The following is a 14,331-nucleotide window of genomic DNA, read 5'->3' as shown; positions in this document are numbered from 1 at the left end:
TTAATATTGGCACCAGAAAATAACTTAAAATACAACATTTCAATAAAAAAAAAAAATCCAAACTATTCCTTCACTTTCAGTTGTTTGTGGATCACAGGCAGTCAAGGATGCATACTGCTAAACTGTTAGGTAAGGTTATACATTTCAAAATAAAGTTCCTTTTACAAGATATTAAACTGACTGCAATATGTATCACAGCAAGCAAGACAAAATAAATCAAGGTCAAGTCATGGGCAGGAAACTGAGATGAGCACAGAATGAATGAACATGTGTGAATGTATGTATGCATGTCTGTAAACATGAGATCATATTCTGTGGAAGCACTGGTTACAGCTGCTCAACACTACAGCCAACAAATCAACTGAAACGATACAAAAACAACCAGCTAATTGCTTATCAGCCTGTTCATCAGTCACTCTCCCCCAGGGCCAGACATTCTTAACCTTGCCTTCCATGTAAGAACGTACATGCACATTGAATATGTGTATGCACATGAGCACAGACACACAAATACACAAAGAGCCCAGAGGCAGGTAGATCCCCTTGAAATATCATATAGGCCTTCAAACAATAAACTAATAGGGCAGCCAGAGCAACACATTAAAAGCACAGTACGCCAGTGTCCCACCGGATACAGTGTGAACACATGGAGCAACAGAAGTAAACAAAAAAGAATTAAACTGAAAAAGATTCCCAGTTTTCCCCTCTAAAAAATACTAAATATTTATGCAAAAATAAATACCTAAAAAAAGAGAGTTTGCCAGTATCCGTGCTGTGTGTACTTGTTGAGGAAATGGAAAGTAAATTGTAGTTTTGGGCATATCGTCAAAGCAGTGTGGTCTGTCGGTTTAGCTTTAGTCCCAAATGACTGGAGGTTAAAGTGGGCTTTTCTCATTTTGTTTTCTCCCTGTAGACAGACTTTACAGGAAATCGCACTCTTTCTCGCACGCTTTACGTCTCTCTCCATTTTTCTCCCTCTTCCCTTCTGTCCACTGACCCTCCTTTCTCTCTTTCTCCACCTACTATCTGCTCCTTGTTTCTTTTCTAGCATGGCCTCCCTCCCTCCCTCCCTCCCTCCACATGCACGGCTGAGCAGGAAGGTGGTAATCTGAGCCAAATGTGGCAGAAGTTGAGACTTAATCCTCTCACTTTCCCTTGCTTATTTCCCCTCTACTAACACAAGGCCACATTTCAGATATTTAGCATGCATATATGCCTACTGGTTCACCAGTGGTGGCACACTGGAACTATAGAAAGAAACTGTAAGAAATAAAGCAAGAGGCAGAAATTAAAATTAAATCCTTAGCTCTTTAGAAAAGAAATGCAGTGGATATTGAGAGACACAGAGAGGCAACACACAGCGTAAAAAGTGGAAATTGGAGGCTTTCTATTTTTATGTAGAATGTTTTATGACCTCCAGATTTGGAATGTATCACCTCCCAGCCGCCTACGCCTGGATACTACTCCACCAGTGAGAGCAGCCCATGAGCACATGAGCACAGCTGTCTCCAGATAGCAATGCTACAGACACACAAACATAAAGATGAGCTGTTCTAATAGGATAAGAGGGAAGTAAACAGCACAAATAACCTGAAAAAAGTGACAATCCTGAAGTGCCTTCGTTCACCCAGGCACAAATAAACACACATTTCCCCACCAAAACAAGAACCAGTCCAAAACATGACCTCTGTTGAAGCCTAGTTGCAAATTAAAATGATAACAAGCTAAAGCATGCTACTGAAACTGGAGCATAAGTAATGTAACCTATGCTCCATAACTCCCTGCCATGCAGAAGTAGCTACAGTTAGCCAAGAATGAAAACAAAAGACTAAAAGTTTACAGCCCTCCTAATGGCCCCTAGAGGCCGTAATTCATTTTATTCCACAGTAACAAAGTAAAGGATTGAATTAACATGCTGACAGTTTAGGTATTCACAGATCTTTACCAGAAATTCGGCTAAAAATGCAAAGTTTGTCCTGAGGGTGGTGCTAAAAGAAAGGTCATGGGTAACCTTAAGTATTAGGTTTCATCCAATGACAGTGAGGAATATCCACAGTGTACTTCCAGCAATTAAGTCAGAAGTGATCTGAGGATATCTTGGTTCTGAACCAACATGCTGGATGGACAGACAAACCAACTAAGCAATCATGCTCTGCCAGAGCAAAAAAGAGTAAAGCACTTAAAAATTCCCACATCAGATCATCTGAGGCTTTACTGCGGGATGACTGGATTACATGAGTAAGAAGAGTCTCGTTCTTCCACTCTTGACCTGGTCAGCCTTAGAGGTTAGTCCAACAAAACAATGACTCAATGGTATGCAGTACCTTACCACAGTTATGGGGCATTTCTTGATGTTTCGCCTCAGTAAAACCCAATACTTATGGTGCAAGTTACTAGAAAAACATCTGACGCTCTGTTTGAGTTTGGCATCATCTCTGTACCACATGTCTGATGTTAGTCAGCAGTGGCTGGAAAGTAAAAGCCACCTCTCCACTGTCTAGATAAGGATAGATTTTGGGTTTATAACTTCATATGTCACAAAAGTTGAGCAATAAACAGAGAAAATCAGAAAATTTCACAAACACACCAAGATTAAAAACACCAGTGATTACCAAACTTGCTATTTCACAAGCATCTTAATAGTAACTGATTACACTAAACATAAAATATAAAACTCCTCATAACTTGCAGCTGTCTGTCTCACATATTCTGACTTAGTGTGATTTTACCCTGAGCTTTAAGTCTGACTCCAGTGGTTGATTCAAGTTCAGCTTGAGCTGGGCTACTCAGTTGCTTGCCTGTAGGAGTTATTTTTTAACTGCTGTACTGGGAGCAGCCCTGCGATTCTCATCATCACCCTCCCTGACCTACATTCACAGATAGTCTAGACCAACAAGCACATGAGAACTCATGCTTGTGCTCTTTATGGTTGGTACTGTTGCTTCCCAGCTGCTTTGTAATGTGCAAGAAGAGAAATCACAAAAATGTTCAAATTTGTGTCATACTTAACTACAGAGCAGGAATTTAACAGTGTTCAGTGTGCAGATATGACTAGACTGTTGTTTTAGAATGGCATGAGATACAGTTGAATCAAGGTGGCTGTATATTTAAATGCAATGCATGAGTGTGTCGCAAGATAGGATTAAAATGAAACAGAGGTAAACAGGAAACGAAAACGAAGCAGAAACACGACACAGCTATGATAAGATGATTTCATCATAGCGTAACTGCTGCCAAACTGTTGCAAGTTATTGGATTTAGAAAGATAGGCCATGTCGAAACCGGTTACAGCCAAATCACCAAAAACAAAGATGGTCAAATGGCACTTAAATCAAAAACAAAATATACCCTGGGCAACAACAGTTAGTATAGAAACCGGTTACAGCCAAATCACCAAAAACAAAGATGGTCAAATGGCACTTAAATCAAAAACAAAATATACCCTGGGCAACAACAGTTAGTATAGAAAACATGCTGCACTGAGCAGGTACTCACTGTCTGTTGGTCGGGCTGTGGGCGCCTCCATGACAGGCGACTGCACCCTCTCCACCCGGGGCTCTGAGAGTGAAGGCAGGGGAGCACTAGGTGCAGGTGGCGGGTGGTTGTTGTTCTCCATTGCACTGCCTGGCACCAAGCCGTCCGGCTGTCTGAAGACAGGCATCTCTGGCCTCCTGGAGGCCCCCTCTGCTGGGCTCAGGATAGGAGACGGGGGCTCTGCTCTTCTCTGGGGGGGCTCAGGGATCCTAGAGACTGGGGCAGAGGACAGCTGGGCATCCATCCTCCTAGGAGGGGCAGGGGGCTCATGGGACCGTGTCATGCTAAGCTCTGCCCGCCTGTTTGTGGAGCTGGAGATGGAGTTGGAGGAGCTGTCCAGGGGGGTGCTCCGACTGCTCAGGCTGACCTCAGGTCGTTTGAGGCCAAAGCGGGCGATGCCAGCGCTGGGTGAGTTGTCAATTTGTTTGGAGGAGACCTCAATGGAGATCTCCGTGCGGCGGGACGAGGCTATGTCAGGGTTACGACCCCCGGATAATTCAATGCGCCTCATGCCGGTCTTTGGGGAGCGTGGATTGGAGGACTCAGAGGGGGAAGATCTGGAAGAGGAGTAGTCAGAGTTGCGGGAGCTCAGGTCGTAGCTCCGCTGGCTGGATGTGGAGGAGGTGGATGAACGGAGAGGGTTGGTGGTCCGACGGGACAGGGGCGAGGGGTGTGTGGATGTATCTGTCTCCTCCACCTCAAACGACCGTTTCAACGCTGGAAAAGAAGAACATCTGAGATTAGACAAGAAACAGAAGAATCTCTTGGCCCATACAGATCTCTGTAATTTATTTTTTACTTATTATACAAAACTTAAAGTAAACAAAACACAATCAGCAAAATTACTAGAGATCTTTGGTGAACAAGTGAGATAAAAACTCTTTCAGTTTGTGGTTGCAGCATCCCAACCCAAACCAGGTGTCTAGGTTTCTGCAGAGAAGTCAAATATATACGTTTTAAATTGTTTACTGTTTGTTTGTTGTGTAGAGGCAAACACAACTGAAGACGAGAAGCGGTCAGCACCAAAACCGGTAGCAATAACAAGTGAAATGTTAGCATGGCTCCGTTACAACTGACAGCCAGGACAGGTTCAACCGCTTGGCAACGACATGCAAATTTTACCACAATGAGCATCACACACACTTTGGCACACTGTGCCGGTGAAAAGCTGCAGCTGACATAATCTGACACATTGCTGTAACCGATAAACCGCCCGAAAGAAATAAAACCCACTGAACATGCTAATCTTACCGGATTTAACTCGCTTCACGTAGCCCGATAGCATGGCGTTCGTAATTTCTAATCCGCTTGTTGAAAGAATATTCCTTTATTCTCACTTAGTAGAATTTAATTATATGGTCGGGGAAATACAGGCATGTGCCACTGACCGAGGAGAATAAACTTATTCAATCCTCAAGCTATAAACTTGATGAAATTACACCGACATGTTCTCCTTCTTTTTCTTGATATCTGACGTTACCCGAAAATGTTGCACACCTGTTGACGTGACATGAGTGGAATGACCACGCCTCGTGAGTGCGCTAGTGCGTCACGTGACCACTCAATTACTGTATTTCACGTGCTGGGTTAAATGACGCTATTGTAGCTTGTGTTTTTATTTTATTTTTTTATCCTTCATATTTGAGTTTGTATGTGGTTCGTTCACACTCTTGAAAAGTTAAAAGAAAAGATTAAATTTGAAACAGATTTTGAAAAGATTTATGTATTTTTTTCCTCCACACTAACCATACCTCTCCTTCCAAATAAGTTGAATGCCCATATTTCACCACCAGCCATTAGTTTTCGTTGTAATTGTTTGATAAATGCTTCTTCTCAGGCCATGGTTAGCTCCATGTTAGATGTGCAGCTACAAGTCCTGGAGCAACACAGCCCCTGTCCCAGATAAACACCCACGCCTGCTCCAACTTCTGGCCTGCTTCAAGGCTGACAAGCCAAGCACCAGCATGGGAGAAGACCCTCTTCCTGGAAGTCTGTGTTTTCACATCCTTGATTTGTTTCAGTGGGTTTTTGTGTCTGATATAAGAGGTTGTGCTTAGAAGCAGATGGTTCTCAATGTGGAATACCAGTTAAAGTGGGCATCTGTATCAGTAACATTAATCTTTCTGATTTCCCTTTGTCATACGTTCATTATAGAAAACATTGGATCTCTTGCTGTAAACTTTTTCTCACCTTCAGTGTGATTATGGCAAACACAGGGCAGCAATTAATGACAAGTTTGAACGACAGATCAGCAAACCCACCCCAAGTCAACAATCCCTACACAAATGTGCAGGGTTCTCCAGTGCTGATCATTTGAGCACAACCTCCTGTATGTCCCTTGAATGATTAAGTACACTAATGGTCAATGCATCCTTGTATATCTGCAACATACTCCCACATTGCTTGAATGTTCAGTGCCTTAGTGCCTTAACACAAAATATTCAATATTTCTGTATATTACATGTTCCATCCACAAAATCAGCAGTGCCACTTTAAAGGATGATTATACATTTCCTTCATGCTGTAAGAATATTGATACCACTGTGATGTCTGTATGCAAAAAATCTAGCTGGGGTCACTAGCTGGTTAGCTAAGCTTAGCATAAAAGCTGGAAACAGGGCGTAACTGCTAGCCTGGCTGTGTACAAAGGTAAGAAATTTCACCTACCAGCACCTTTAAAGCCCACAACTAAGCATGTTACACAAATAACCTATAACTACCCCTTTAAACTCTGGTGTATTGTGCAAATGTTTTGGGGATGATTCGCCATCATCCTCAGTAAATCCTCTGGAATATAAACTACCAGGAAAACACATTCCTGTGTGTTTACTGTATGTGGCAATTTTGGCACGTCTTCATTACACCATTGAGAATGACAGGAAAAGAAGAGAGAGTCTGACAAAAACTTGTGACTTTGATTCAAACTCTGCTTATATGCATTAACATACATCTCCACCATCACAGATCGTTCAGTGTCTCTGACAATAAGCTCTTTGTGTTGCTCAAATGGAATAATGTAATTTAATTTGAGAAAAACTGGCCTTGAAATTTCCTTGGAAGACAAGATTGTCAGTGTGCTCTGTTCTTCTTTAAGTGTAAGAAATACGTAAGCAAAGGAATGACACACCAGTCACAATGACGTTATATGTAAAATTCATTGGATGCATGAGTAAAGGCTTGAAACATCTAAGAGTTTCTTGCCAGTAAGGACAGGAAATGAAGCACACATGCCTTCAATGGAAATTACTTGCGCTGTTCATGGATGTGTGATGCTCCGCTTTTAATGGCAAGCTTGAGCTGTGAAAGTGAGAGGCAAAGGCATATTCAAAGCGCCACAGAGCACTTAAACTCTATTTGACTGTGATTCTTATATAATGACCCATTTTCCTAGAATTGTGCTAACTGTGTGGTGTGTGCCTGCTCTGTGGTGACACAGTGAAGTCCTCACAGACACACTGGAGACAGAGGCCCCCGTCAATGATGTTTCTATCTCTCTCTCGCTCTCTGTAAGTGTGTGTGTTTAAACACCGCTGTAGAGTAAAGCAAACAAGCCCGGTCTTCCCTGGTTGGAGCCAAACTCTCTGCCTCTGTTAACGACACTACTAGAATGAGGAGGTCTTTGTGTATTTATGTGACACAAGATGGCACTATCACTTGCCTCTGTGTATGGTTCAGTGACTGTCTGTGTGCTTGTATTTTTATGAATGACTGCATACAATACTCTATATCTGTGTGTGTATGTGTGTGTGTGTGTGTGTGTGGCTCTGCTGGCTGGATGTTCATAGCTGTGTGTGTGTTTGTGTGCAATTTCAACACCAAAACTGTTTTGATGTGTGCACAGTTGCTGTGCGCTGCTGCTGCTGCTCTGAGGTGATAGCAGTGATCACAGACCTTCAAGCCAAGCTGAGATAATACTAACTGAGCACCGATGTGAACCAAATGTTAACCTTGGTTCTCTCCGTCTCTGGCTCTCTCCGTTCCCTTTACCTCTCATTTGACCTGGAATTGAGGCAATTCTGCTTTGAAGATTTTTGAACCCCATTAATCTTGGTCTCCATTCTAAACGATATACCGTAAACTTTCGAGCAGACTGAACCCGCCAAATAAGGAAGACATTGCAGCCAAGCATGATGTTTTTCAACTAACACTCACACTGTCAGATATGGGGTGAATCCATGTAGTGAAACACGGTTAAACTGCCAGAAAAATCACATGATGTTGCTACTTTGTTCTCCAGTGTAGCATATACTGTATGAGCACCACATAGACATTCTCTGTGCCTCTCTGAGCATGACAGTAGATGAGCTGGATGGGTCAGCTGTTGAGGGAAACTGGGAATTACCACAGATTACACAGGAATCTTGACAAACTGCTAATTAAACTAAATTGGCTTCCAAGAGCTAAGAATATAATCTCAAAACTGTGACTATCATCACAATCAGCCATCAAAGGTAATAGCTTTACTGACACTAAAGGTATTTTGTGGAGTTTTTGACCTCTGATGGCATTATGGGGCAGTTTTTTACTTAGTCACACCACATTTTCTTTGTCTTGTGTGCACACAAAGGGGTGCATATGCACAGCAATGGTTTCACACTATTCTATTGATCTACAGGTAATGCTAATGCCTTAGGAAAACAGAAGAACATAAGGAAGAAAGGGAAGACTGTGAGTTAGTAAACACGAATACAGTGTTAGTGTCTCAGTACAATCAGCTTCACTCTTTATTGTCCATTTGCCCATGGCCATATCAGAGCTGTATTAACTTACTGCTAATGTGAACCCAAGATTTCCTACTGTCGCTGATTCTCGACTGACAAAGGGTGGCTTTTATTATAACACTAGCCACAATTAATCATCAAAAAAGCATCCAGAAAACTGTGGATACACCAGTTATTCTTCTGTTAAACTGCTCATTAAGTGTTCGCTGTGGTATTAAACCACACTTGCTGTTCCCGTGGTAACCATGGGTTGTCACTAAAACAACCAGAACTGAGATCACAAGGATTCAAATTTTATATTTTACAGCAAAATATAAAAATGTAGCCAGTTGAGCACTCACAACTGAAGTCACTCACCCTCATCTCTCTGAAAAAAGGCTCTGCAGTTTACCACAGTAGCCTAAATAGGCTCTGCATGTCAAAATGTGCTTTGGACCAGCTGGCAGAAGAGCATTTGGCCCTTAAATAGTCTTAAAGCCCAGTTCTCTTTCCTGGAGGTGTCTATTACAGATGTCAAACACACTTTCCATTCCCTGCAGAAACAAAAAACACTTTCTACTCAATGTACAAAAGAAAATCTTTCATCACAGCCTAGTTGTTTTTAGCCGTAGCATGGAGCCTGTTGATAACTCTGGGGTCTTGCCTCAGGTTGGCATTGGTGCAGGTTTCGTTCCACGTGTCCAACAGGGAGAAAAAACAGCAAGGAGAGACATTAAAGCCTAACAAAGACCTGCTGTGTTCGCTGTACCTCAGAGATACCCTTGGTGCTTCCCTGCAGCACCGATGCTGTTGGCGTCATTAGCAGGAAACCTGACCTAGCTGGTGAGTATAGATAATGATGATAAGGATGGAGACTCTTGAGCATGGTTATCACCAGCTTCTGTCGGAGGACACTTCCTCCCTCTCTGTCAGTCAGGCTCCTTGTGGCGTTTTGTCACAAGACCAAGACTTAACGGTTAAAATCAATAGCACATTAACCCCATGCTTCTGTTCTTTGACACAGAAATACTTATAGTTTACCAATGATCCTCAGTAACACAGTTTTAGTGCATTACGTGTTACAGAGCACCACTGACTTCACAGAGTTCCTGAAAAAATCCAAAGCCACAGCTAAGTGGTAGTTGGTTTATAATAACAGTTTTCATTTTGAAAGGCATTTGAGTTGCTACCATGATCCCTCGTCGTCACCATTAGGGAGTTCTGTCCTGCAAAATAAGGTGGGTTTCCTAATTTGAAAAAAGAGATTGTTAAAACTGCTCTGCATATGACTAAAGAGCATTAAGTACGCCAGCAATCTGGTCACAACCTGGAATGACAACTTCTAACTGGAAAAATGTTTAATGTGGCCTTTTTAGAAATTAGAATAATTAAAAAGTGCTTGAGAAAAATGACAAACCAATAGCCGCTCTGCACTGGGGCCAGAAAGGTGCTCTGTGACTTTAAATACCTTCCATACCTGATGATTAAATTAGGTTTATCTCATCACTGACTGTCAAAACATTTGTTACAGTCATTGGTTAGTAAGTGCCATGCAGGCCCAGGCCCCGAGCACATCTGTAAAAAAGAGGCCCGGCTGTGCTCAGATCCACTCCTCCACTGCCTACCCCGACATTTTCACCCACCACAGAAATCTGCTTCAGTGGAATTTCCTCTCACCGGACCAGTGAATGCCCTTAACAAGCAGCTTAGAGATACAGAGAGAAAGAGAGGGAAAGAGATCAACTATGAGAGGAGAGACTTGAGGCTTGAACAGGAATCACTATAAGCCAGACATCAGGCCCATTTTTGGGTCATGAAACTACTTAAGACTGTCTGCGATCCCTCATTAATATTGCTATTTTTTTACTTTAGAAGGAAACACAAGGGGCTGCTTGCAAAAGTGAGTAGAGAAAGGATCTCTTTGAAGGAGCAGCACAAAATGATGCTGTATGAAACTGTGTGGGCGTGTGTGTTCGCTCTGTTCAGCGGAAGGCCCAGTGGCTCGGTCAATGATCTGTGTGTTTGTGAGGCTGAGGTCACAGCTGAGGTCATCAGCCTCACAGGCAAGAAAATCCTGTCTTCTGTCTTCTCTCTCTCTCTCTGCTTCTCACAGGCGTCATCAGCCAACAGCATGACAGAGTGAATCACACCCGCTGTCCAACAATGGTGACATGGCAGATACACTCACTGCCGGACAAAAAACTTGCTCTTTCCTTTTTTCCACTCACAGATTTACCATATAGATATACACTGTGTAAAGAGTGCTTTAATCATTTCACAGGCTTTGACCCAGAATTTGTGTTATTTTTATACTACCAAGTCAAAACAAACACTGTGCTTAATTCCTCAAGCAGAAAAGAGAAATCAAGTCAGTTTAATATCCACTGTACAGCAATGTCCATCTAAAGTTTGCTAACATTAGCCACCTCGAGCTACAGGTCATACCAGACCAAGTAAGGCTGTAGCAGCAAAGTCCCTGGGTGTGTTGTATTGAGAAAAGGTTTGGTTGTTTCTAAACTCAGCTTTTCATTCACAAGAGGAAGTATTTCTTATTTCTTCTTTCAAAAGTGACACAGCCTTGTTTTAAGATTAGCTGTCATAGTTAACTAAAAAGTAAACTTCAAGACATTGGAGGATGTCTCGGAGTAAATTTTACTGGGATGTCATGTGACATACTGAAAAAAAGTGGCATGTAATGCAATGTGGCATCTTAACTGTCACCATTTTAACATGAGTGAAGGTTGCGACTGCAGCACGCTCTGAGACATTTGCCTTGGTAAAAGTAGTTGAACACAATATTTAATGTAGTTAAAGTGGAATTATTGATTTGAAATGTGCTGCTGTCTTACAGTAAGATGAGTAATTATTTACTTTTCAGCCTTAATTTCTGTCTGCTGTAGGACTCACGCCCCTGCTGCATCTGCGTTATTAAGTACTCACTCAGGGCCATACATTATGGTGCATGGTGGTGACACAAAGGTATTACCACACACTCAGCCCAACCAGTGGCAACACACACCATTGACTATCACAACAGTAGCCCATTATGCTGGTGTTACACATGAGCGGGGGACGTCTAAAAGCGTGACTCTCAGCCACATGCTTGAAGCGCACTTCTTCGCCCCTGATGCCTCTCTTTTCTGAATGCCACTTATCTTTCTGCTCTGTTGCACCGCGTAAGCCAGCGGTTTAAAGACTAAAAGACAGGGGAGAGAGAGGGAGGCAGAGAGATTCACCATATTCACATACCACAAGCAAACTGGTGTTGACAGAGGAGCCTCTCCGGACAAGTGTGGATGCGTTCCTAATGGCTATGTGTTTGTGAGAGACAGGAGACGGATAGTCAGATAGACAGACAGGTAAGGGGGGAGAGGTGTCAGCCTGTCAACCAACACCCACCCACCCACACACACACCACCACCAGCAGCAGCAGCTAGGCCGAGGGGAGAAGGGCCCGAGGATGGACGAGCTGCTGAGAGAGGAAAAGGGGAAGCGCAGCCACGGGACGAGGACGTGGAGGAGGAGGAAGAGGCGTGGGAGGAGAGGATGACAGGGGAATCTGTGGGCCAGGGCAGAGAGATGAAAAGGGAAGAGAAGAAGAAGGGACAGAGAGGGGGGAGGGGGGGGCCAGGTGTTCCCCTCACAGCTGTATTGGTCAGTTGCTGTCTCCTGAGCTCTCAGCACACAGTATACAAACATACTCATATGGCCTCTCTATGATGGAGGTTGCTCTAAAAAGAGGCTAAATCAGTTGCACACTTTCTTCTTAGCCTCAGATACAGCACATACATGACAACCATAACAAAAACACATACGCATGCATCTCAACAAAAGTTAAAGAGCCGTAAAAAGCAACATTTTACGCATGATTTCACTTCCAAAACACCACAGCTCACCACAGACGTCAACGAACTCTTCACACTTCATTCTTTTCCAGATCCGCTCAGTTCCAATCAAACATGTGGAAACTATCTATAGTGTCCTCATGGCAGGGTTGAAAAGTGCCTCGCTCCAGAGAGTGACAAGAAGAAGAAAAGCAGTGGAGCAGCAGAACGCAAGGAAGAGAGAGAGAGAGAGAGAGAGAACTAACCTTCAAAGTCTGATATGATCCCTCCAAGTGAGCGTTGACAGTGAAATCAGACATTTTGGGGAGCAAGTGTGTGTGTGGGTGTATGTGTGTTATGCCAGAGAAGAGGGAGCAGGGTTCCCTTTCCCCAAGCAAGGAAAAGTCTTCCTGAGGCGCAGTCCCGCTTTTAAACAAATCCCAAATTAGGAGCCCGTGCAAGAGAGAGAGGAGGGGAGGGAAGGAAAAAAAAGAGAAACACACAAGAGTTGAGCAGCTTCACTGATCCAAACCCTCTCTCCCTATCTCTCCTCTCCTTTTCTCAGAGCAGCAACTTATTTTTCTCTTCTCCTCCTTCTCAACTTCCAGAGCTTGGAATGAGCGAGCGATGACAACCCCCACCCGCCCTCCCTCCTCTCTCCTCCCTCTCTCCTCCAGCTTGCCCCCCCCCCCCCCCCCCCCCCCCACCTCCCCCATTCTCCCTCCCTTCCCTCCATACCTCCCTCCCCTTCTGCAGCCGTCCTCCTCAGACTGGCTCCTTTCTATGAAAGCTCTCATTTTTGACTGGATCGGTCAAATTATATGCATGCTAAAATTCAAACGTGTTTCCTGTGGGCCCGATCACATGACTGACAAACTCTGAAAAACTGATGAAACACACAGAAAGCTTATTTCTGAGATTTTATAAGGCCTTACTCTGTTAAATATGCCAACATCAGCATCCTGTAAGCACATAAATCGCACGCGTGTATTGCCACACAGAAAACCGGAGACGACACCAGTCAATCTTATCCTACAGCAGATGGAGTGAAAAGTTACAGTAGATAGAAAAAGAAATCCAGAGTAGAAACAGAATCACACTATGGACTAATATGGTCAGGACATGCTCACACAGGCAGTTAGCAGATTGTCTGACCTGCTCGGTCGCTCTGGAGGCAAACATCAATAAATAAGTAGCCTAATGACTTAAATGACCATGTGAATGAGCCCCTGTGTGTGGGGGCGGAGGGGAAGGGTGGACAGGGGCGTTGGTAGTTGGGGTGTCTGTATCTGTGTGTGCGTATTTGTCCAATGAATGCATGCCAGGAAGTACAGCCGAGCACATTCACAACTTGTGCTGCACTGTTGTGCTTCTAAAACAATTCCGACCAAACATAAAAAACTGACATCTTAACCTGCAGCAGTTACTTCAGTTCTCACCCTGTTTGAAAACCCGAATTACCCAGTGAGGAGTTGCCCTGAAGCATATTCATACTTTATCAACTACAGGCCAATGGCAAAGAAAAAAAAAAACACTGCTACTGGCCTCTGCACCACAATGAGTCATTTATTAGTGACTAGACAATAAGCACTAGTGTGTGTGTGTTTATGTAAGTAGACTCTCTTCTCACAAGGCTCATAACTCTCTTTTCAAACAGCAAAGATATAATGCTTCAAAATAAGGACAGCCCTGTGAGACAACAACACATGAGGCAAAAATTAGACGACACACGAAATAAAAATGTGTTTGGATAGATGATAGAAAGTAGTTAGATATGGAAAATGATTTGAATTTAAGCACTAATAAATCATTCCGGCTGCAAAGTGACAGAAAAATTCCATAATAGCTGTTGTCCCATGTGTGATTTATCACAAAGTTTTTGGGACCAAACCTTGCATGTCTGGCAAGCTCACCGCCAATTTGTTGCTTACACTGGAATCAAAGTTTGCCCTTTTTTCTGTTGATTTAGGCAAGTTTACCGATCATAAACACAGATGTGTGTGAGTGCGCAAACACACACTAACAAGCAGATTTAAAAACAAATATGTGGATTTACTGTACCAAAATGCACAATCTGAGATTAATCTTACACCACATTTCCACAGCCAGTGAACCATGCAAAGTATGTAGCCCACAATGTGTGAGAAAACACATTAATCGTCAATAAATATTTGGGCTAACATGAAAACCGGACCTGTGCCTGGAATTTTTAAAGTCCAGGACAGGTGCTGGGGATAACTTTTGGTATGACTGTTTGTTACCCTTTGAAGGCA

At 43.2% G+C, this 14,331-nt stretch overlaps 2 protein-coding genes across 14 annotated transcripts in view; one reads left to right on the top strand and one right to left on the bottom strand.

The window, feature by feature from the left end:
* The window catches only part of LOC108880247 (septin-9), a 135,350-nt gene that overhangs the window by 43,133 nt on the left and 77,886 nt on the right, over positions 1-14,331 (bottom strand). For 4 of the 13 annotated variants that reach the window (XM_051073732.1, XM_051073738.1, XM_051073733.1 and 1 more), the window contains one exon: positions 3,496-4,251. The exons of 7 other annotated variants lie outside the window; for them this stretch is intronic. In XM_051073732.1, coding sequence (XP_050929689.1) covers positions 3,496-4,251 — 756 coding nt within the window. Of the gene's footprint in view, positions 1-3,495; positions 4,252-4,785; positions 5,017-12,130; positions 12,177-14,331 lie in introns of those variants that run through there. 2 more of the 13 variants (XM_051073735.1, XM_051073734.1) reach the window with 2 other exon arrangements.
* LOC108896335 (uncharacterized) overlaps positions 1-14,331 on the top strand; it is a 59,639-nt gene that overhangs the window by 3,610 nt on the left and 41,698 nt on the right. The gene's annotated exons all lie outside the window — the stretch shown is intronic.

Source organism: Lates calcarifer, linkage group LG11 (genome assembly GCF_001640805.2).
Source record: "Lates calcarifer isolate ASB-BC8 linkage group LG11, TLL_Latcal_v3, whole genome shotgun sequence".
NCBI classification, from domain to species: Eukaryota; Metazoa; Chordata; class Actinopteri; family Centropomidae; genus Lates; species Lates calcarifer.
Note: the sequence above shows the minus strand (reverse complement) of the source record. Positions and strands in the feature narration are given on the sequence as shown.